The sequence below is a fragment of the Fundulus heteroclitus genome, unplaced genomic scaffold (assembly GCF_011125445.2).
Source record: "Fundulus heteroclitus isolate FHET01 unplaced genomic scaffold, MU-UCD_Fhet_4.1 scaffold_481, whole genome shotgun sequence".
Classification (NCBI taxonomy): Eukaryota; Metazoa; Chordata; class Actinopteri; order Cyprinodontiformes; family Fundulidae; genus Fundulus; species Fundulus heteroclitus.
In genome coordinates this window covers 27986-51841 of record NW_023396903.1, presented here as the reverse complement: position 1 = coordinate 51841, position 23856 = coordinate 27986, and the positions used below count along the sequence as shown (strand labels likewise).

The 23856-nt window shown below is 39.7% G+C and overlaps 1 protein-coding gene across 4 annotated transcripts in view; it reads right to left on the bottom strand.

Annotated features, from left to right (window-relative positions):
• jakmip3 (Janus kinase and microtubule interacting protein 3) overlaps positions 1 to 23856 on the bottom strand; it is a gene marked incomplete at its 5' end in the record, with an annotated part of 52733 nt that overhangs the window by 5783 nt on the left and 23094 nt on the right. For 2 of the 4 annotated variants that reach the window (XM_036132232.1, XM_036132236.1), the window contains 7 exon segments: positions 3375 to 4591; positions 15679 to 15738; positions 15823 to 15888; positions 17571 to 17804; positions 17996 to 18073; positions 22026 to 22094; positions 22353 to 22418. In XM_036132232.1, the coding sequence (XP_035988125.1) occupies positions 15688 to 15738; positions 15823 to 15888; positions 17571 to 17804; positions 17996 to 18073; positions 22026 to 22094; positions 22353 to 22418 (564 nt within the window). 4 annotated transcript variants of the gene reach the window in all.

The window sequence follows — 23856 nt, the reverse complement described above, 5'->3', positions numbered from 1 at the left end:
ATTTTCCTTTTGCATGGATGTAATTGGACCGTCAGTCATCTAATCAATTTATCAATGTGGATGGATATATTGTTAAATCACTACTTGAAGATCCCACTGATTCTACTCTGATTGGTGAAGATACACCCCACTCTGGGTTTAAGCAGATGAGATCTGGTGAAGAGTGTGCTTTACCTGAAGAGGACCTTTAATTGGTTGAAATGCCGTATTGCAAGAGCACTACTTTAACTTTTCAATTCTTGTTTAAAATAGAAGAAAATACAAAAAATAAAAAAACTGACAAAGACCAAGAACAATACAAAGATAAAAAATATATTTTTTAAATTTTTTGGAAAAATAGTTTCCATTTTGGAAACCTCTTTTAGTTCATTCATTTTAATTCATTGAAATTAATTTCACTGCATTAACAGACAATTTCATTCATGAATAACTAAAACCAGATACAAATTTATTTAATTGATTTGGGGTCTATGATTTGAAAACCCTAACCTTACCACAAAAACGTCCATGGGTGAATTAAAATCTAATAAAAGATGAATTGATTAAAAACATCAATTTAAAAAGGCTATAAATTCATAAGTAATAAAATCAGATATTTAATTTTTTGCTTAGGTAATTGTTTTCCATTCAGTAAACCCTCCCTGAGTTGTATTCTTAGTTAAAACATTCGTAGGGTTAGGGTTAGGACAAACAAAACTAAACCTACCAAAATAGAAGATGCCTATACACAGAAGCACCAATGGCCTCCTCAGGTGCCGGGACCCCAACGGCTTGATGGACTAGCACTGTCCTTTTCCCTTGGGAATAGGGACGATTTCCCCATCCCTAATTCCTATAGTGGGTAATTTTAACATTCATGTTGGCAGTGAAAATTATAAGCTATATGTAGCATTACGTTATATCTTAGACTCAGTTCACTTTACTTAAAGCACACGCAGACCTACTCATTCTGGACTTCATACTTTGGACCTTGAGCTGGCATGCCATTGAATGGGGGGGCATTTTCAGCATAACCCTGTGCTGTTTGACCATTCTTTAGATAATATTTGAGTTTATTTTAATAGAGTTCTCTGAACTACAGGCCTATCTCAAACCTCCCCTTTATCAGTAAGATTATTGAAAAAGCTGTTTCAACAATTAGACACCTTCTTAACAACGACCAGCCGCTTTGATGTTTTCCAGTCTGGCTTCTGTGCTCACCACAGTACAGAGACTGCCCTGATCAAAGTGTTTAATGACATCCATAGAAATACAGACTGTGGAGGAACCACCGTGCTGGTTCTATTGGACCTCAGTGCAGCAGTGATACTGTCGATCACTCCATTCTGTTAGAGCGCCTGGAGAACTGGGTCGGCCTCTCTGGTACAGCTCTCAACTGGTTTAAATCCTACTTAAAGAACAGGGAATCTTTTGTATCAGTAGGTAACATTACATCAAAGATGACAAAAATCACATGTGGGGTTCCCCAAGGGTCCATTCTGGGTCCCCTCCTCTTCAATATCTACATGCTCCCTCTTGCTCAGATAATAAAAAACAACAACATCAGCTACCATAACTATGCAGACGACACACAGCTTTACATCACCATGTCACCAGGTGACTATGAACCAGTTCAGGCACTGAGTAAATGCCTAGAAGAAATCAATGCATGGATGTGCCAAAACTTTCTCCAATTGAATAAAAACAAAACTGAATTAATAACATTTGGACCAATAGAGGAGAGATCAAAAGTTAGCACACAGCTTCAGTCGCTTCAGCTAGAAACCACTGATCAGGCCAGAAACCTTGGTGTAGTGATGGACTCAGACCTGAACCTTCAAAAGCATCTAAAGACAGTTACAAGGTTGGCTTTCTATCACCTGAGGAACATTTCTAGGATTACAGGACTGATGTCTCAGCAGGATCTGGAAAAACTAATCCATGCATTAATCTTTAGTCGAATTGATTACTGCAACGGTGTTTTCACAGGTCTGCCTAAAAAGTGGATCAGACAGCTGCAGCTGATCCAGAACGCTGCTGCCCGCGTCCTCACTAAGACTAAGAAAGTAGAGCACATCACACCAGTTCTAAAGTCCTTACACTGGCTCCCTGTATCTCAGAGAATAGACTTTAAAATACTTCTGTTAGTCTATAAATCCCTAAATGGCTTAGCTCCTAAATCCATCACAGACTTGTTATCGGTGTATCAACCTTTCAGACCACTCAGGTCTTCTGGCTCCAGTCTACTCTGCATACCTAGAACCAGAACCAAACATGGAGAAGCAGCATTTAGTTCCTATGCTCCACTTATCTGGAACAAACTTCCAGAAAATTGTAAAGGTGCGGAAAGCCTGAGTTCCTTTAAATCAAGATTAAAAACACATTTGTTTAGGATTGCCTTTTGACTGTTCTAGTTAAACTGTTTTACTGTTTTTAATGTTCTTTTTTGTTTCTACATTTTATTGCTACTTGCTTTTATACTGTTTTATTTTCCTATATTTTAATAATGTAAAGGACTTTGCATTGTCTCTGTACTGAATTGTGCTATATAAATAAATTTGCCTTGCCTTGTCCCTGGAAGAAACTGTCATTATAGTAGCTGGTCAGAAAAAACAGTTTTTGAAATGCCAGTTGCATTTTTAATCCCCACAGTATCACAGAAAAGCATTTCAGCGGGAAGGATTTTAATGACTTACCTTTCACAAATTTATGCTCTTTTTGAGTGTTACTCCCTCATTGCGTGTTTCACTAGAGAATTTAGTCCCCTTGAAAAAGGAGGCTAGCTCCCTGGCTTAATTCAGAGCTGTGTACCTTAAAACACAAAAGGTAAACTGGAGAGAAAATGCCACTCTAGACATCTAGAAAAATCCTGCTTTATTTGGAAAAATAGTCTGCTGTTGTATAAAAAAACCCTTCACAAAGTTATTTTTCATCTTTAAAAGAAGAAATTAAATATAATGTTAGGCTTCTTTTTAGTACAGCTGCCAAACTTCCACAGAGTGAGACCTCTGTCCATCCATCCATTCCCCTAAAATTCTGGCATCCTCAAAATATGATTACACTTTCCTTAGTAAGTGATGCAGCATTGGAAGTTGCTCAATAGAGGTATGACTCTGTATAAGCTTGGTAACTTTAAACAAATATCTCAGAAGTGAAAGTAGAGGAGGCTGTTAGTCTCTGACAACTTGTCTCTCAAGTTATACATAAACTTTGGCTAGAACTGTCCATTCAGACCATCTATTATACTGGTCTCAATGGTCCGGTCTCAGGTGTCTGAGGTTCTGTAAAAACTGTGGTCAGATAAGTGAGTTCAGACCATGTTTAATGTTGTTTTGAATATGTTTGCTGAATGAAATCTGAAAGCCACATTGGAAACACAAACATCAGTCTCCAGCTCTCGTGTCCAACATTTTAATCTTAGTGATGATCTCAAATTTTCACAGACTTACAGCAGGGCTAGAAAAATAGAATCTGCGATAATAAATGCTCACACCCAGGATCAATAAGCCAGAACTGATGATGGCAATAATCCACAAAGAGTTTGTGCTCTTTCCACACTTTGACTGATGATGACAACAAATTGCAGTGCTCATTTTAAAATTAAAGCTGATCTGAAGGGTCACTTTAATAAAAAATGTAAAAAGTGACTTAAAGTAAAAAATATTCAATAGTCTTTGCATTTAAGTGTTTATACTTAAGGTACATATTTATCCCCAGTAGCAGAATAAAAATTTTATATTTTTTTATTAAACCAGTTAAACTCTATCATCACTTTTGGAAATAAAACTATGAACATTTTTTTTTACACGAAGTAAACACTCTTTAGATTTTAAAAGTTTCCACTTAAAGTCAGATCTGCTTAGAAACACAGAAGGTTGGCTCCACCTCCAGCACCTGATGAAAAAATGAAGTTTAACTTTCCTGTCTGGGACTGGTTTTTCCTTCCAGACCTAAAGGAGACATGCTGCTGTCACTTCTATCTCCATGTTTGGAAATGTAGGCATGTCATGTACACACATACATTTCTGGAAAGTTTCCAGGCATCAATCATCTCTTAGAAACCAGCATGTTTGTGTCTGAATCACGATGTGGTTGGACTTCCAGATTGCTCATCATTCTGTTTCGGTTTCTTTCCTCCGCAGACTTCTTGATGTGATTATGATGTTTCTGGTGTCAGGGTTTGGTTCCGAGACAAACGCAGCTGGTATAATTACTCCCTTAGTAATTCCAGAGCCAAACCGTTAAGGCGCCCTGATGTCCTTTGTGATTTCCTTCATTCAACACTCCCACAGGTGATCCTCCACTGACGACTGAAAGGTTTCAGGTGTCAACAAAACTTTGCATTTCTCAGAAACTGAACTGTTTTGGCTGAATGTGAGCCATCTTCCTCTAAGAACAGGCAGCCTGAACAAAGCTTTCCTTTGTTACCACAGAAACCACTCCTCCTCTGAGAGGCAGTACTGAAACTGACCGTAACAAAGCAGTGGTCAGCTGACAGCAAGAAGACTGGAGTTGTGCTTTGTTACTGCTGATTTCAGACATGGAAAATCCTACAATGACCTGGTTTGGGTGCAGACTGAGCCCGCATTGCTGAGTGTTCAGCTCGTGGTGTCTGGTGGAATAAACAAAGAGAAAATCCAAAAGTTCAACATCTTGGGTGTGAAAAGGAAAAACAATTTGTTTAGCACATTTCAGTACAAGGACAATGCAACATGCTTTACATAATTAAAACATAGAAACAAAAAACAGAATAAAATCATGTAGATCAGCTAGAATAAAATGCAGGAAAATTAAAACAAAATAAAACATAGGAAAATGGAAACTAAAAGCAAACGTTAAAGATTTAAAAATGTTGGACTACAAAGTTAAACTAATGATGTTTCAGTAAAACAGTTGAACTAGAACAGTCAAAGGCAATCCTAAACTTTTACAGTTTTCTGGGAGTTTGTTCCAGATAAGTGAAGCATAGGACAGGGGTTAAAGCGAAATAATCAGTTTGACTGAAAGTTTTTTCTAGTCAGCCCATATATTCCTGGGCCGTGGACATCATGCCACATTAGTAAGCTCACTTGCTTGTTGTGCAAAGTCAACTTTAAAAATATCCATTGACAATCCTGTGTCTCTCCAACCTTTCAGCTTCAGAGCCTTGGCGTCATCCCTCTCCATCATCTCCTTCACTTTCCACATCCAGAACATTACCTGGTTAACTTTCATATTTGCAGCATCGAGCAAGTTCTTCCTTCACACTTTTGCCAAACTGGCTCACAGTCCACTCACTGTTTGACTTTACAATTTGACTTCCCTTCCCTCCCTGTCCTCCAGAAAACCCTCCATAAACTACAACTAGTACAAAAGACAGCAGCTTGTATCATTGCATTATCTACTTCACACCAGTACATTAACTCCTCTGGCTCCCTCTCAACTTCAATATAAATCAATCCTACAAGGCCAACCACAGCCTTAGACAATGCAGGACACATAACCAACACTATGATGGTGTCAGACATTTTAATTTAACACAGATCGCACATTAAAATAGTCAGTTTTCCAAGTTTAATACAATGGTTATATTTTAGCTCTGTGGCTGGAGACCTGTCCAGGATGGACCCTGGGTCCCCGCCTCTCGCCCATTGACTGCTGGAGAGTAACCAGCCCCCCGCGACCCTGTGTTGTGTCAAGCAGTGTTTCCCCATCAGATACGGCTTGCATAACACCTGTACAAAAATGCAGGTATAGATTGATTGATGGAAGGATGGAATGTTACATTTTTAAAAAGTTTAATAAAACTGATTAAAGTTTATCAGAAAAAAACATAACTTGCTTTTAACGATGAACAATTTTTAATTATAAAAATGTTATCAAACTTTTGCGTAAAGTTAAATATTATTGAAGGTAATCTTAGCTACTGTACCTTGTCTGTCTGGCAGGTGTTTTTTGGTTGGAGTAAAAATAACTCCAAGGATCCACAGCAGGTTTTTTCAGCTGTTTCTGGTGCGACTTGATTCTACAATGTTGCTTCACATCGCGCTCCACTCCGTGTAACAATAAAAAATAACTTCATAAAACCTCTCTCAGAATCGCCTTTCTCTGGCCTCACTCAGTAGAACCCGTTCTCCAGTCTATGTTGTAGCTGCAGTTTATTTAACGAGTGTCCTGATGCGCAGCTGCTCGTGAGGTGGACGCTGCTGCATATTGACTGACAGCTGCTCTGACTGCACCTCTGCCTTCCTTGTTTCAGAAAAGTCTATGTTAAATTTTTTTCTTTTTTTCCTTTACGCTATCCGAATCGGACCCAGTCAAACGCGGGACATTGTTTTACATTCCGACTCTTCAAAAAAATAAAACAAAAAAAAAAAAAGCATGTCATGCTAAATTAGCCTGAGCTAGCGTGTTACTCTTTGAGTTTTAAATAAAACATAATAGAGAATCGCGAGGAGATCCCAGGTTGGTCACCGAGTTTATCAGCTAAATTACTGGAAGTGAGGGAATAAACGCTAACAGATGACATGGCCACAGGTGGAAATAACCCTAACCCTACCTCCAGACACGCTTAGCGAGGGAAGTTGTTGTCAGCTGTTCAATCCGCTGAACTTTCTGACTTCCTGGTTTACATAAATCCAAACAAGCCCTTTGACCACAACTACTTTCAGTCATACCATCTGTGGTCAGTTTCAGATGTTCTTCCAAAAGTTAAAATGATTGAACACCGATAAACCTCAGCCTGGTAGATGTCCGCTTTGCAAAGACCCGCCCTACTCTCTTTCTGATTGGCTAATGTCTTGGCTCTGCCAGGTTTCATTGGTTGAGAGCAGCTTCTGTTTAAAACCTTGAATAAAAAGTCTAGATGGAACTATTTGTGCTCATTTTCCAAATGAAGGAAATCCATTGCAGCGACGGAGAACTTTAACCCATGGTATAGAAAATAAATGCTGCTTCTCCATGTCTGGTTCTGAATAGGCTGGAGCCAGAAAACCTGAGTGGTATGGAGGGTTGAAGCACTGATAACAAGTCTGTGATGTATGTACAGGGTTTATACAGGAATGAGTAACCATAATTTAATGCTTTTTAATGCTCTTTTAATGCTTGTAGAAATAATTTTAATGCCATCAACAAGTCCCCATATATATATATATATATATATATATATATATATATATATATATATATATATATATATATATATATATATATACAGTATATACTGTACAGGACTGTCTCAGAAAATTAGAATATGGTGATAAAGTTCTTTATTTTCTGTAATGCAATTAAAAAACATGAAATGTCATACATTCTGGATTCATTACAAATCAACTGAAATATCGCAAGCCTTTTATTGTTTTAATATCGCTGATTATGGCTTACAGCTTAAGAAACCCAAATATCCTATCTCAAAATATTAGAATATCGTGAAAAAGTATACTAGTAGGCTATTCAACTAATCACTTGAATCGTCTAATTAACTCGAAACACCTGCAAGGGTTTCCTGAGCCTTGAAAAACACTCAGCTTGGTTCAGTAAACTAAATCACAAGTATGGGGAAGACTGCTGATCTGACTGCTGTCCAGAAGACCATCATTGACACCCTCCATCAGGAGGGTAAGACACAAAAAGAAATTTCTCAAAGAGCAGGCTGTTCACAGAGTGCAGTTTCAAAGCACATTCACAAAAAGTGTGTTGGAAGGGGGAAATGTGGCAGGAAACGCTGCACAACCAAGAGAGGTGACCGCAACCTTAACAGCATTGTGAAGAAGAGCCGCTTCCACAATTCGGGGGAGCTTCAAAGACAGTGGACTGAAGCTGGAGTCCAGGTATCAAAAGCCACTGTTCACAGACGTGTCCGGGAAATGGGCTACAATAGCCGTATTCCCATGGTCAAGCCACTTCTGAACTCAAGACAACGGAAGAAGTGTCTGATTTGGGCTATGGAAAAGAAGCACTGGACAGTTGCAGAGTGGTCCAAAGTCCTCTTTTCAGACGAAAGCAAGTTTTGTATGTCATTTGGTAGTCAAGGCACCAGAGTCTGAAGAAAGGCTGGAGAGGCGCAAAATCCAAGTTGCTTGAAATCCAGTGTGAAGTTCCCACAGTCAACGATGGTTTGGGGAGCCATGTCAGCTGCTGGTGTTGGTCCACTGTGTTTCATCAAGTCCAGAGTAAATGCAGCTGTGTACCAAGAGATTTTAGAGCACTACATGCTTCCATCTGCTGAAAAGCTCTATGGAGATGATGATTTCATTTTCCAGCATGATCTGGCACCTGCCCACAGTGCCAAAACCACCAGTAACTGGTGTACTGACCATGGCATTACTGTCCTTGATTGGCCTGCCAATTCCCCTGACCTGAACCCCATAGAGAATTTGTGGGGTATTGTGAAGAAGAAGCTGAAAGACACCAGAGCCAACAATGCAAATGAGCTAAAGGCCGCTATTGAAGCATCCTGGGCATCCATAACACCTCAGCAATGCCACAGGCTGATTGCCTCCATGCCACGCCGCATTCATGCACTAATCTGTGCAAAAGGATTCCCAACCAAGTACTCAGTGCATTAATGGACATTTTCAAATGTTTCATTTTGTTTTGCTGTTATAATTTTTTTTTTACTTGGTCTGAGGAAATATTCTAATATTTTCAGATAGGATTTTTGAGTTTTCTTCAGCTGTACGCCATAATCAGCGATATTAAAACAATAAAAGGCTTGCGATAATTCAGTTGATTTGTAATGAATCCAGAATGTATGACATTTCATGTTTTTTAATTGCATTACAGAAAATAAAGAACTTTATCACAATATTGTAATTTTCTGAGACAGTCCTGTATATATATATATATAGAGTACTTGTTGATGACTGTGTTCAGACAACAGAGCACCTCCGCATGCAGTGTTGCATTAGATCCAAATGTTGTTCAAAGACGGTCTGATTTCCCTACGTTAGTGGCAGTAAAGCTTGCTCCAGCTGCTGCTGTGCTGTTTGCGGTAGCTACTGCGGACGTGACTGCGTTAGTTACAGAAAAGTAACTTGACATCGTTAGCTGTTGTCTGCTCCTTGCAGCTGATCTGTGGCTGTCTGCAGTGGTGTAGTGGTCCCTGGAGAAGTGGTTATACTCTCAATGTTTGGCCTTTCAGACGCAGCGCAGAAAAATGCTGTTTTAGAAACAATGACATGCAACACTGCTTTATTTAGTTTACCCAAAAATCCATTACTAGGGTTTACTCATTTTAGCCTAAAATATTTAGCCTAAAACATTTAGATTAAAATATTTACTTGAGCTACTACGTGAGGTGTGAAAATACTGTTGACTCTTTTCTTTAAAGATTTTATCCAGCTTCTTGCAGGTAATGTAAAATGTTCTTTGGTTTATATTGAAGGAATTCCTACACTACATCCAGAATCAACATTTCATTACTTTACTGTAGGTTTTTTAATATAGACCTAGATGATAAGGCATATGAGAAAGAGAATCTATAGAAAGATAAAGTTAATGACGAGGAGACCATCAAAACTCAAATCTCTTTGTCTTTGCAAATCATGAATTGTTAAATATACCAGTTGAAACACCCAAAGAACTGTTGATCCTGTTAATTTAGACAGCCTGACAATGAATGTTTAGCCCCTCGATTTTAAAATGGACGGTGATTTTAAACTTGACAGTCAAAAAAGGACCTCAGTTAAGTAATTTTTACCATTTAAGGAACAAAGCAAAGGTAAAACCTATTCTTTCAAGGCAAAAATATGGAAACACTACTCCAAGCCTTCATGTCATCATGGCTGGATTAGTGTAATTCTCTTTATCTCTGAATCGGTCAGTCATCACTCAAATGTCTGCAGCTGGTTTAAATGCTGCTGCACACCTTTTAATGGAAAAACATAAAATAAAGCATTTTACCCGATCCTGGCCTCCCTTCACTGGTTGCCTGTTTATCTTAAAGTTCAGTTTAAAGAACTTCAGTTTGTTTTTAAGGATTTAAACAGCTTATTATTATTGTTGTTGTTGTTTTAAACTGTTGAGTCTTTACTCAAGTCATTTTATTAGATGTTTATTAGATGTGTTGATTTTGTTTTACCTCCTGTTAAAGTGCTCTTTAAATAATGATGACAATGATGATGATTATGATCACAAAAAACTTTTGCATCATCACCGAGAAGCTGGAAAGAAAAGAGACAAAAAAAGATTTTTTACACCCACTTAGTAACTCACTGAATTATTTTAGGCTAAAATATTAAACTGTTTATTGGTTGTTGTTTTTTCTTCAATCCCACCACCGTTATGTTTAGTCATTTCTGACAAAAGCTGCAGCATTTTCGTTCAATCCATCTGAATGCAGTATTTGCAAGCCCTACTATGATTGGATGGAAAGAAACCTGTCTGTGATTGGCTGGTGAGGAGGACAGTTTTTGAAGTCAGGAGCGCACAGACATAATCCAGCAAGCCGCGCACAGCTGGTGTTGAGCGTGGGAGTAGCACGTCAAGGGCAGACACGCAATTGAGGGCGAGGATAGTGGATTGAGAAGAGTTTATCAGTTTTGAGCGCGCGTGACGTTTAAACGCTGAATACCTGTCTCACTGTGCGCTCAAACAAAAGGCACAAATATCGCTCCAGAAGTTGGTATACGTAATTCTGACTGAAAAATAAGTGGGTATACGCCTTATACCCGCGTACACCCTGGACTACATTGTGCAACTTCATGTGAGACCGTAAAGCATTGACACCCATTGTGCACCTTAATTTTTTTTTTTACAAACACGCCAAAATCCTTCGTCATCTTTACCATCGACAGGCTGCAGCCATGTCCCCAATTCCTCATTATCCACCCACTTTTGTTGAAATTTGCATTTTCCCATTCTCTAGCTCTTCTCCGCCTCAAGCTTCTTTCCCGAACATTGTAAAAACATACGGCTTTACGATCAACCGGAAATAGTTCAGCGCAAACACGCGTAATCAGTTATATCTGATAATGTATCTGACAAAGCTGTTTTTATGACCGTGTTTTGTTTAGAAAAAAAGTTTTTTTTAATGCCACAGATAATCACATTTGATGACTTTTAATGCCAATTAAGGCCTTAATTTAAAAAAAATTCTTTTAATGACTTTTAATGCCCCGCGGAAACCCTGATTTAGGTGCTAACAAGTATTTTAAAGCCTATTCTCTGACATGCAGGGAGCAAGTGGAAGGACTTCAAAACCGGGTCCATGTTTTTTTCTTTCTTAGTCTTAGTGAGGACGCGGGCATCAGCTGCAGCTGTCTGATCCACTTTTTAGGCAGACCTGTGAAAACACTGTTGCAGTCATCTGTTCTACTAAAGATAAACACATGCATTAGTTTTTCCAGATCCTGCTGAGACGTCAGTCCTTTAATCCTGGAAATGTTCTTCAGGTGATAGAAGGTCAACCTTAGGACTTAAGAGTTCTCACTATTAACTGGTTTCACTAAGGATCCCCGGCTGAAAAGCTGAACCTGCTGAGGATCCCAGACTACGGAATTTATCAGAGCAACTAAAGCCAACTGGACTCATGTACACATTGTGAAGCTGAATATTTTGTGGATAAGTTTGTTTTTAGTTTTAGTTTTTGATTGGCCACACTCACATTGTTTGCACCACAGATCAACGGTTGGTAGTAGGGATCAGAAGACTGGGCGATTTTTCATGCTGAACATGAATACTAGCCTGGTGAGACCATCCTGATCTCGCAAGCTTTCAAGGTTTCACTCGCAGATCAGTCTGGCTACTCTCCGTTAAAGAAAATTTGGAGCCGTTCACCAAACGAACGTCCAATCAGCGTTGGCTTTGAGGCAGGTTGAGGTGTGACGCAACGAGGAGCGGCAGTTCAGTCTAAAGAACATGGCGGCTTCAGCCGATGAAACTAGCGTTAGCGTGGCTATCGAGCAAGTTTTATCGGAATTACAGAGTATTTATTTGCTGAGCTAACGAGCCTTTACCTGCAGCAGCAAGAGTAGCTTGGCTTGTGGTTGTGTTTTTGTCGTTGCTCTGTTACGAGCGACGGCGAATCTGATTGGTTTATTTGGCCCGTCTATCACCAACATAGGCCAATCAGTTAACCAGTATTTTCGCCCCTTCCCAAAATTACTTCAACGGAAGGTTTCCAGATGGATATGCGGAGCAAATCTATCTGGCGGAGTCAGGTAACATGAATACAGCATTGCACGAACAAAAGTGTGATCACGTCAGTAGCCTCTGGTCCAGTAAGCAAAGCATGACTGATAGAAAGCGCCCAACAGTCTGGCTGCATTTTCCAAAATGCGCTGCAGATTATGCTTGCTGCAATATTTAGAGGCGAAGTACAAGGACAGCGGCAGCAATACATCTAATTTGAAGAAGCAGCTGGTCACTGCTGCCAATTTAACGAATTTCTCACTATATTTAGTGACTTTTCAGACCCATCCAGCAACCTTTTTATAAAAAAAAAAGGTGAACAGCAAAAAAATGTCACGACTGTCTTCTGTTATTGGTGACTTCCCATGAAAGCACTAATTGTTCTGCAATAATTGTCTTGGAAGAGAGAATTGCTTCTCCAAGCCCAGACAGACAGCTGCCTCGTCCTGAAACCTGCCTGCAGTCAGAGCAAACAGTGCGGAGAGGGGAACCTCTCTGTTCCCTCAGTGCAAATGTATCCCACCCTGATTTACAAAGCAAGATAAAATATAATGTTTTTTATCATTTTTTTTTTCATTTTCACCAAAATAATTCCCTGAATGTTATTCATACACAAATTTAATCTGATTCACCTCATTGGGCTGCACAGTGGTGCAGTGGGTAGCACTGGGTAGCACTGTTGCCATGCAGCAAGAAGTCCTACCCTTGCCCAGGGTCTTTCTGCATGGAGTCTGCATGTTCTCCCTGTGCATGTGTGGGTTCTCTCTGGGTACTCCGGCTTCCTTAAACAGTCCAAAAACATGACTGTTAGGTTAATTGGCTTCTCTAAATTCTCCTTAGGTGTGAGTGTGTGCGAGAATGCTTGTTTGTCTCTGTGTTGGCCTGCGATACACTGGCGACCTGTTGTTATTGGAATATTATCCTAAAGTTACTATGAACTGACGCCACTCAGACACAGGAGCACTGGAGACACAAGGACTGCACATCAGCTCCACGGTCCTGCTGATTGCCAAGGCCAATAATAATAGTAATAATGATTGTCTAGGATAGACTGTCTTTGTTTTGTCTCACGGCAAGGCTGCGGGCAGGTATTAGTAGAGACACGAGAACGAAGGCCGGACAGAAGCAGGGCAGACGCTGACTGCAGCGTGACCGTTGGGTGTGATTACATTTCATCTATGTGACTCTGCTCTGTTTCTCAATAAAAGTGCTGGAACTTGATCACTTCACTGTTTCCTTATTCAATAACTCTAGGAAGTCAGTTATTGTTTGGATCCCCATCACCCCTGTCCAGGTTGTACCCCGCCTCTCGCCTGTTGACAGCTGGAGATAGGCACCAGCACTCCTCGTGACCATGTTAGAAAATGGATGGATGCATTATGTGCTGTGGATTCTAGCTATGTTTTAAAATTCATAAATTATTTAATAAGGTCTATTTGTGGATCCAAATGATTTTATATATTCAGAAATAAATATGTTAAACTGCCTCTGTTTGCTCTGACGCTTTTCCCCTCTTGTGCTATGAACTACTTCAAGTTAGGGTTTTTCAGACCTGGGTTTTTTTATATTATTGGATTTTAAGCGGAAGCAGAAGCTCAGACAACGTTAGGAGAAGCTATATTTTTCAAGGCAACACAAACTAATCAGAACAAGATCCCTCTCTCTGACAAACCAAAAAGTAGTAATGGAAATAAAAACTCAACGGCTTGAAGTGAATGTGGAGGTAAGTATTTGTATGGAAATGAAACGACCCAAGAAGTACAATGCTGTTTCTGTTATACAACAAATCACGTTGTTCCCTCAGAGCATGGAGGCATCTGATAACAGCCACCTTTCTGCCATATATGGAACATCCATGTGGGCTTCCACCAGTTGCCTACAGTCCTTCACTTTGGTGTACCTATGTGCTCTGAGATTTATCCCGGCTTAGCCTAATCCTTATCACTAATTGTTCCTCACTTGGCAGCAACATCTTTAGCAGGTTTAGTCATTTCACCACTGTAAATTGGATGCTCGAGCTGACATGCCTTGCTTTGATGTAAGGTGATATACACATTAGATGACTCTGGTTTATAAGGCTCTTATTGGCTTGGTTTCTACATATTTATGAAATTTTATTCATAACTGAAACCCGTTATGTTTTATGACAATCATTTAGCAGCTGTAGTAATAGTACAAAGATGCAGAACAGGTGCTGCATGCAGCATTGCTATTATAAGCCCCTTTTATGCCAACTTTGTTTCCCCGGGCTCTTCTCAGCTCCGCCCACCTGCGAGCATAACAGCCGCTTCTTTTAGGGCCAGCTTGGATTTTTCTCCTGAGCTGATAAGCTGTCCCAGCGTCTGTTTCATTGGCTGTCAGCAGCACTAGTTTGGTCAGTGATCCATTGACACAACTAGAACGCATCCAGAATGTTTTTTTCTAGTTGTGTTTAAATGCAACATCGGTCGGTTCTCCTGCCACACCAACTGGACTTCTCCATGGCCTCCACTGGGCTGTACTCTGGTCCACTCCGTGTGGTTCGAGAGTTTTTGAAAAGGCTTTTTTCCCCCTACAAGGCAGGTTTTTATTCCACCTTAGGAGGTAGTATGGTCGTTATCGATTAGAGCAGAGCTCTTACGTCAGCAGACTGCTGGTCTATGATTTGCCAAGGGTGTGTCCAGCCAGTCAGCCGACAGTGGAGTGGGGGGGGGAATCAATCGTAATGTGCCGACTCAATACTAGGGGAGGGAAACACTGAATTCACTACTCTGAAAGCTTTAAAGTTTTGTCTATAAATAGTTCAGAAAGTTGTTCCTCACAGTAGCTGATCTAACCAGTGTTGTGTGTCTGCAGGACAGAGAAGGCTTGAGAGAATAGTGGTTCTCGCCGCAGCTCAGCGCACGATAATCCAAATACCCATTATCCAGACTATTAAAATAAAAAGCCCTGAATTTTACCAGTTTGGAACAGATCACTCTCTCTCAAAACACACAGAAGAGAGACAGCTCAGAGCCAGATCTACAATCCATATTTTTATTTAGTGGATTATTTTAGCCTTAAAAAATTCAACACATTCTTGCATTTGCATTATTTATATATTTTTGGCTTGATTTATTTTTATTCATAATTTCTTTACGTTTTTACTCTACCGTTTCTCCCATATTTCTTTAATGGCACACAGCTTGATAGCAGCAGAGGGCAAACAGAAGGTGAGGCTTTAAGCCAGCATGTTTTCGGGTCTGCTGAAAACCAAAAGGGGAAAAGGAGCGGAGCTCGGCCAGGATGAGATGAGTGGTGTGGGGTAGACAGGGGCGAGGGAAAAGTCCCATAACAGATTGTTGTGCCAACTTGTCCTGATAACCAGCCTCATAAAGTGCAGCTTGGGGGAAACTTTTCTTTTCTAGGAATTGGAGGTATGCTGGGCAAAAACATGTAGTGTGGCCCCAGCTTAAGTAAACTTGTTATTAGGGGAAACATTTACTGCCTGATCAACCCTAGCTACATGAGATGACTGTTACTTTCTTAATTCCCGCTACCACACTGACACAGTTCTCCTGAAACATCATCAGATTAAACTGAACTGCACCTGTGTTATGTGTGACTTACCTGATGTATTCAGGACCAGAGGATGAAGGCCAAAGAAAAGAATAGAAATAAAAACAGAAACTGGAAAAGAGGTAAGAATCAGTAGAACTCAGTGGAAATCAATTGATGGTGATTTGGATTATTTTACCTTTTGATGGTTCTCACCTTCTCCTCTAGTTCTTTGATCTGTCTTTTCTGTCCCTCTATACATTCCTCGAGCTCCTTGTTCCTCTGTCCAACATAGAAATATCATCATCAGGGTTTGTGTTCTTTGTAAAAGTTCTAAGAACTTGTATATGAAACACTTAACTCACACTTGGGCCTGTGGGAGCTCAGCCAAGGCCTTCACTCACAATTGCCATAGATGATACACTAAGTACTCTGTTTTTCACTTGAAAATTTTCTCATAATTTTTCTTAGCTGTGTGTCTCTCATAGATGAAGCCACTAAAGAAGCCATTAATGCCATTAACCTTATACTTTTCTCCCACATAGAAAAGATTCCTGGATCAGAACTTATCCCTTTATTGGCTTCTGCTAGGCTTTATTTTTAGAACATACAATTTGTCTTTTCATTGTTATATGGATGACATACACATCTATCCCCGCTTAAAAACAAGTGGAATCAAGTTTCTAGGAATCCTGTTACATTAACGTCTTATCACACTAAAAATGCCTAATTTGCCTAAAAACACTTAAATAATTTCTATATGAAACATGATTCAACTCCTTTAGCTCAGAGGTGAAATTATCCCTCAGGGTTCGAGTGAGACTCCTTCTCATGAGGAAAAAAAATGATCTGTTTTCATATGGCAGAATGGAAGAAAACATTAATGCATCAGAGCTTCAGGGTTACGTCATGAGGCTGTGGTCCTCTTAATGAGAAACCTTAAAAGATGAAGCTGTGGATTTACTGATTCAACCATGTTACCAACATCTGCTTTTTTCATTAGGAAATAAACAAAGGAATTACATCCTGGATGCAAAAAGATGAAAGCTATCTGATTCAATGCAAAAACCGCTTACACTGGTTCATGTTCTTGTAGGAAATTCCAGCTCTTTATAGATTATTGTACTAGATTTATTTGATCGAAACAGACACACTGACTGACACAGCAGTACCATGCCTGTATCATGGTACTTATAGCGTAAGCTGGTTTGCAGCACTTGTTCCTAGTTGGGCTTTTGGAGACAGTCTATCTAAAAGTCCGAAGAACTGAAATGTAATAATAATGTAAAATAATAAAACATAATATTGACAACATATGGAAAATCAAATATACAAAGCAAATAATATAAGAAGCAAATTTTGTTTTCAGGAGTTACCCAGTGTTGGTCAGGAGGTTTTACAGTGTTATAGAAATTGACCAGCTGTGGTCACCCCAGGTTCTTTTTGTGAATAATGTGCTGTTTCTATTCTTCTGTAGTAATAAAAAGACTCTTAAAACCGAAACTATATTTTACCATATTTAACCTAAAAGGCAGAGGGACGTTTACAGCTTCAGTTCTGGACTCTCACACACTACAACGCACCCATTCAGGGCCCAGCATGACATCAGTGTTCAATCTTCACATTGATAGAGGATGACATGCTATAATGCAGACGTGTCCTAGCTGACACATCTTCCCCAAATCCGTCATTATGTCCAATCTCAGCAGGCTCTGTGTCTCCAGAGTCTGTTGTCTATCTGTAATTTCCATGAAAAGCGACTTTCTCAGTCCAGTCTCTGTAATCTCATAATCTCTAACAACAATAAAGTGATGGTTTGATGAAATCTGCAGGTTTTCCTGAGGCAGCATTTTACTAATTGTCATGAATCTAATTATTTTTGAAATAAATCCTACCTTGATCAAACGATTAGGACCTAGACTGTGGGTGAAATTACTGTATCTGTTATTCATATAGATGTTCACCTGTTGTGTGAGCTGTAGCAGTTCCATCCTTTCTCGAAGGATCTGGGCATCTCTTTCTCTCAGCTCACACATCACACATCGTTTCCACTGATCCATGGCTCTCCTCAGCTCCTCTTTCTCTTCTTCTGTTAACATGTCAGACAATCGACCATCTCCCTTTATTAGTCCTGGGGTCCTGGAAATATCCTCTTGCTGCAAAACCTCAAACAACATGGCTTCCAGCTCCAAGATCCTCTGAAATAAACACAGACAGTAAATATACCCTTTGAGTTAGTTTGTCCCAAGAACCAAAACCTGCAGGAGTAACTCCATCTTCTTAGCAATTTGGTGGATTATAATGTTTCCCTAAGTGCAAGGTTTTTCAATGAGGGTTTTTATTTATATGTTGTTTGTAAGTGATGTGGTTGGACCTGCTGAAGACTGACCTTATGGGCCTGATCCATGGAGTGCTTCCTGAAGTCCAGCTCTTCATCCAGGTAACCTTTCTGTTTTCTGAAGTGATCCTAGAGACAAGTCAGACAAAATAAGATGGAACCGAGTTTAATTTTGATACATGAGACACTGTATCTGATTCAATGCATCACTACTCACTAATTTATTTATTGCTAGTATTAAGGTTCATGTTAGTGAGAAAAACATTCATATTTCAATCCTACAAGCACTACCATGCACTACTCTGAAAACCCAAGGTGCCTTACATGATGATCCTGTTCTTGATCAGGTTAAATCAGGTTCCTTCTTCCTGTTGTGCTTCCAGCCAAGTAAGAATATAAAATGAAATCTGAAATGTGAGACTTTCACAGGCATTAAGGAACTGCCCCATCACAGCACGGGTGCCAACACTGCTATATACCAAGCTTTCCAAGATTAATCTTCCTCTTTGTCTGTGAGCCCTCGTGAGTAATGGTTCACGCTGGAGAGACAGGCACCTGGGTCTGAATGTGTCCGGACACCTACGAATATTTGCAGTGCAAACAAGGCTACGTAAAGCCTGTTTTCTGTGAAACCAACATCCGAACTTAAACAGCCGACTGCAACCTTTCTTCAGCTTTTGCAGGAGAAAAGTTGATCTGAAAATTGACTTTTCAAGCTGTGCAGAGGCTCTCAGGACACAGCCACGTGGGGAAAGCCTGCCGAGTTCCCAGCTGCACCGAGCTTCCTCGCCACCAGGTCGAACAGTTTCCAACCGGAGACTCCAGCGTTGCCCACTGGAGCCCGGTTCACAAACGAGGACCTTTTCCCCCTGAGCGCGCCACATGCTCAGACAACAAGCTTCACCCTGAAGCAACTTCTTCCAACCGGACACCCCAAAGTTGATTGAACGGACACGGAGGCAGAGGTTTGGCAGAGAAACAATAGGAAAGTCAGGATAGGATTAATCATTTAAAAGGGTTTGCTTTTAATGTGTTTTCACTGTGTTTTACGGTTATCACACACTTTATTTCCATAAGAGCTTTGTACACTGATGGGACATTAATGTTTCTGTTTTCCGATCAAGTACAGCTTAAAGTACTTCTTGATTCTGAGATCATACAAGTTGCTATATAATAGAAAGTTCACATAATATTATGACCCGAGGGAAAAAAGATAAAAAAATTCGATGACAAAGTGGATTTGTAAGGCTTTTTAGCACAAGGCTCATAAAAAATGTTGCGCCGGGTGTCACGTGACCGATGACGTAATTAGTTGACAAGCGTTGATCTGTTGATATTGCAACAAGTTACTTCCTGGCTGCAAACTCGCTTTCTCAAACACAAATAGACAGATTAAACATGGCTAAAAAGTGTGTGGCTTATAGTTGGTCAAATACCAACAAGGATAATGTCTCTTTACACACATTTCCGAACCCGAAAAGTCCCGGTGTTATGCGAAATTCAGCTCCCCTGTGAAAATCTGTTCCCCTCTGTGTCGGGAGCGCGCATTGCAGCCAGAGAGGCGGGGTTTCCCAGCACTTCTGATCGGTTTCTCGGTAAAACAACTTATATAATCATGTCAAGGTTTATAGGTCAAGGCTGTTGTTTACAAAATTGTAAAATAAAAATAAATAAACGTGGTCTTTCAGGCAGCTGAAATATCCATGCCAGGCAATCGGGCATCGACGAGTTGTTTCCGTGTTTACATCCGAACTGTCAGCCAGAACCGCGATTATAAGCCCCGATTCCAATTATACACCAGCAACCCATTTCGTTTATTCTCCTAAAACCTTTAACAGCGCAGTAATGATCTTAATGCCATATTTTTTGAAAATATGGTCACTAATGCATGTATTTCCGAGTTGGTCGATCTCAGAATCAAGAAGTACTTTAAAAGTCCTTTTAAGTTAGTGCTGGATATAAGTAAATACGCTGTTTAAAGCTGAAGCTGATTTTGGTTTAGCTTTGCCATCGTCCGATAGTGCTTCACGCATTAGGAGGGAAAATTAATGTTGATTTAATGGTGTATCGTGTAACTTTAGGATTAACTGATCAGGGTAACGTAAACACAGGCAGGACGCTCCCCGATCCGTCATTTCTGGTAAATCATCCATTACAGTGGACTTTAGCTTCCTAGGTTACCAAGTTGAGTTTCAGGTGAGTTTCTCAGAAACTCCTGACACATCTGGAATGACAATGTTTCTGCATCTCTGTTTTCTCCTCTGTGTTCGACACTGTTGTTTTTTTCTGCCAGGTTTGATTCAGCAATCCACTTGCACCTAAAAAAAAAGGAAACTCTTTTGATGACAGTGATGTCCAGATGCTGGACAGGGAGAACAGATGGTTAGAAAGAGGGGTGAAAGAAGCCATCTTGGTCCAAAGAGCAAAGCAATCAGTGAACAGAGGAGGAGGATGGAGCTTCCAGCTCCCTGGTGTTTACAGCTCAGAAAGTTTACGCTTTCAGAAAGAACTGAATGAAAGTCTAGTTGCCTCCGATTTAAGCCTGTTTGCTGTTGTGACGACCTGGATCACTGAGAATTTGCACAGGCAATAGGGAGAAAACGAGCCTTAAGGTTTCAGCGGGTACTTTGTTGCGCAAGGTGTTTATGTTAACGCTCCTCTGCCACAAGATCAAAGCTTTCTTCATCATTTTCGGTTAGCGCCAGCTGGAAACTATGAATGTTCACTAAAGTTATGCAGTCACTTTGTCAGCTTGTTCTGCTTCAGTGCTCCTGATACAAAATATGAAACGAGTCCCACGTCCTGGTCGACATGTAATCCACAGTGGAGCGCTGAGGAAGCTGCAGATCCATTCAGCTCAGTCCATCTTCTTCACAGAAGTCACAGAAACTCAGTTTGTCTTTCAGAGTTTAGAAGCTGCATAAGTTGCCATCTGCTCTCTTCAAGCACGGAGCTCATTGGCCGACACGCATAACAACAGCCTCCGCTGAGCCACATAAAGGTGGTATACTAAACCATTAATGGGTTTCTTCCTAACTTCAGCAAGAATGTTTTGCAATAAAACGAAAATCAAATTTTTCTCAGAAATTTCCGTTTTTTCACGCTTTTCTCAGTTTGTGCTCTGTCAACTTGCTCCTACTTTTGCTATGGCGCGTCGCAATTGTTCTTGTGATGGTTTTCAACTATTTTTATTTGTCTGTTTATTTTGTGTGTACATAGTTCCTTAGCTTCTTTTTATCTTCATTTTGCTTAGTAGTTTTAGTTAAGTTTCACCAGCCTAGTAGAGAGGATTTGTTGATTGAAATATAGTCTTAATTCAGATAAACAGCATTATAGTGATGTTCTCTGGATGTTCATTTAATTTCTGGGTTAGGGGTAGGGTCAGGGTTACTCCTTTATTCTATATGTGTGCAGAGTTTGCTGTTAAAAGATCACCAGAGCTCAAATCATCCCTTTCAACTATTGTCCTGATATCAGCTGTTTGGGCTGATATTCACTGGACAATACCTAACAGACAGAGAGTTATTTATTAAACATTAAATAACTTAAAACCGTTCACAATAGCACAACACTTCTGATAATCTGATCACATTCAACATAGTGGTTCATAACTTTGATAGTTTTTACTAAAAAAAACTATAAAAACATTGGTAGAAAGTTGTGTTTTGAGGAACCTTTTATTGAGTATCAAACACCCCTAACTCACACTGACTTTTAATCTTTGATCAAGCTCTGCTTGGTCACCATCCTATTATACTGGTCCTAATGTTTATAACAGTAATTCAGACTCATCTAAAGCTTTTTTAAAGCTGTTTCTTACGTGATGTGAATGTTGGAATTTGAAGTTTGTACCCACAAACTTGGCAAATGAAGTTGGTTTATTCTGATGATTTATTGGATAAAAGCTGCAGCTAAATGAATTACACTGCTTCTGTAGCATTGCTTTTTTTACTACCATAAGAAGTTCAAACATAAAACTAAAGAACCATGTAGCCCCACAAACACAGAAGGTAAAACTGATGTGACGTTGACAGGAGAAAGGTCATGTGACAGTACTTTGTGTTTCTGGGTTAATTTTTACCTTCTCATTCTCGATGTCCAACATCTTCTGCTGCAGAGCCGTCTTTGTCACTTCAATGGACTCTAACCACTGGACGAGCAGATAGAGATTGTAAGATAGATCTGCACTGTACAACTGTGGAGTTACTGCTAGCTCCCTCTGCAGCACGAGGAGAGCACTACAACATTGAACTAAGCACATATCTGTGTCCTTTTAAATTTGGATTCAAGATGAAACCTGTAGATGGTTTCATGGCATCCGAAGAACAGCTTCTTCATATTGATATAAAGCAAGTACAAGTCTTACCTCAAGAAGAAACAAAAACCTATGAGACTAGGCTTTTCTCACCTTTTCAGCTAGAGTGAGCACTGTCCTGGCATGGATCACTGACACCTGTTCCTCATTGGACAGATTCTAGAGGAAGAAATCATGACAAAAGCAGGTAAGAGCACAAGAACATGTTTTCATCTGAGACTAAGAGCTTTAACAGAAGCAGGTGGATGGCCTTTAAGTTAAAGTCGGATATTCTAGGTCATGGTTAGGACCTTTGTCTGTCCAACTGCTAGTTCTAAGGATGGTTTCAACAGAGCAACGCACAGATGTTTCACTGGTTCTCCCCAATCCCTTCCATGTCGAGTCTCAAAGTGTTCACTGGTCCTTCAACACTTCAATTGCTGGTTGGTTTAGGGGTTCAGCTGGGTTATAATCCAACCCAACGTTGCAGAAGGTTCACTGAAGACACTGTCTTTGTAAAAAACAGCAATGCCACGTTGGTCATTAGAACAAGGTGTCTAATGAAAATTAGCTTTAAGTTTCTTTGAAAAGGAGAAGAATGAGATTTAAAAAAATCTAGTGAACATCTGTGTTGAAAGAATGGGGTTTATGCTACTTGCAGACCTTTTTAGATTTTAGATGAGTATTACAAGTATCTCAAAGTGCCCGGAACACCTCACCAGGGAGGCGTCCAGGTGGCATCCTAATCAGTTGCCCAAGCCACCTCCTCTCGACATGGAGGAGCAGCGGCTCTACTCCTCACCTTATCTTCAAGGAATAGCCCAGACACACTACGGAGAAAACTCATTTAGGCCGCTTGTATCCGGGATCTCGTTCTTTCGGTCATGACCCAAAGCTCATGACCATAGATGAGGGTAGGAACGTAGATCGATCGGTAAATCGGTCGATTTACTCAAAGTTTCAGTGAATAATAAGAAGCTAAATGCTGGACCAGTCTTGAAAGGCCCAGGTATGTGTTGTTTGGATCCTGAAACATTCAGGGCTTCGTCCCAGCCTAACTGTTCTTGGAGTTTCATAAAATGGTAAGTTTCATCTTAAGTATTTCCATATTAAAACAATACAGATAATATTGTACCTGTCCTCGGCCTACAGACAAGGTTTTTGAATCAATGTGAATTGAATGGCTAATGTGTAAAGCCTTTTTATTTATTAGATTTTTTTTATTATTCTTAGCAACCTCAGTTAAGGACTAAAAAAAACTTTCTGATTTAATCATATTTCAAGCATACACTGTTCATTATGCTGTGAGGGTTTAATGATAGAATTATTTTACTATTTTCTACATATTTTATGTTTAAGTTATTTACTATTTTCATTGCATTTATCATATGTATTTACTCTTTACTGCTAAGAAGTTTTAAGGTTTTAGATATTAAAGAGTGAATATATATGATAAATGCAATGAACATAGTAAATAACATGAACATAAAATATGTAAGAAATAGTAAAAATCTATAATTTAGGTAGAAATCAAAAAAGTAATATCATTTTATCAACGAAGACATTCATATACAAAGATCTGAATATATACTAAGACAGACATTTAACAAAATAGCTA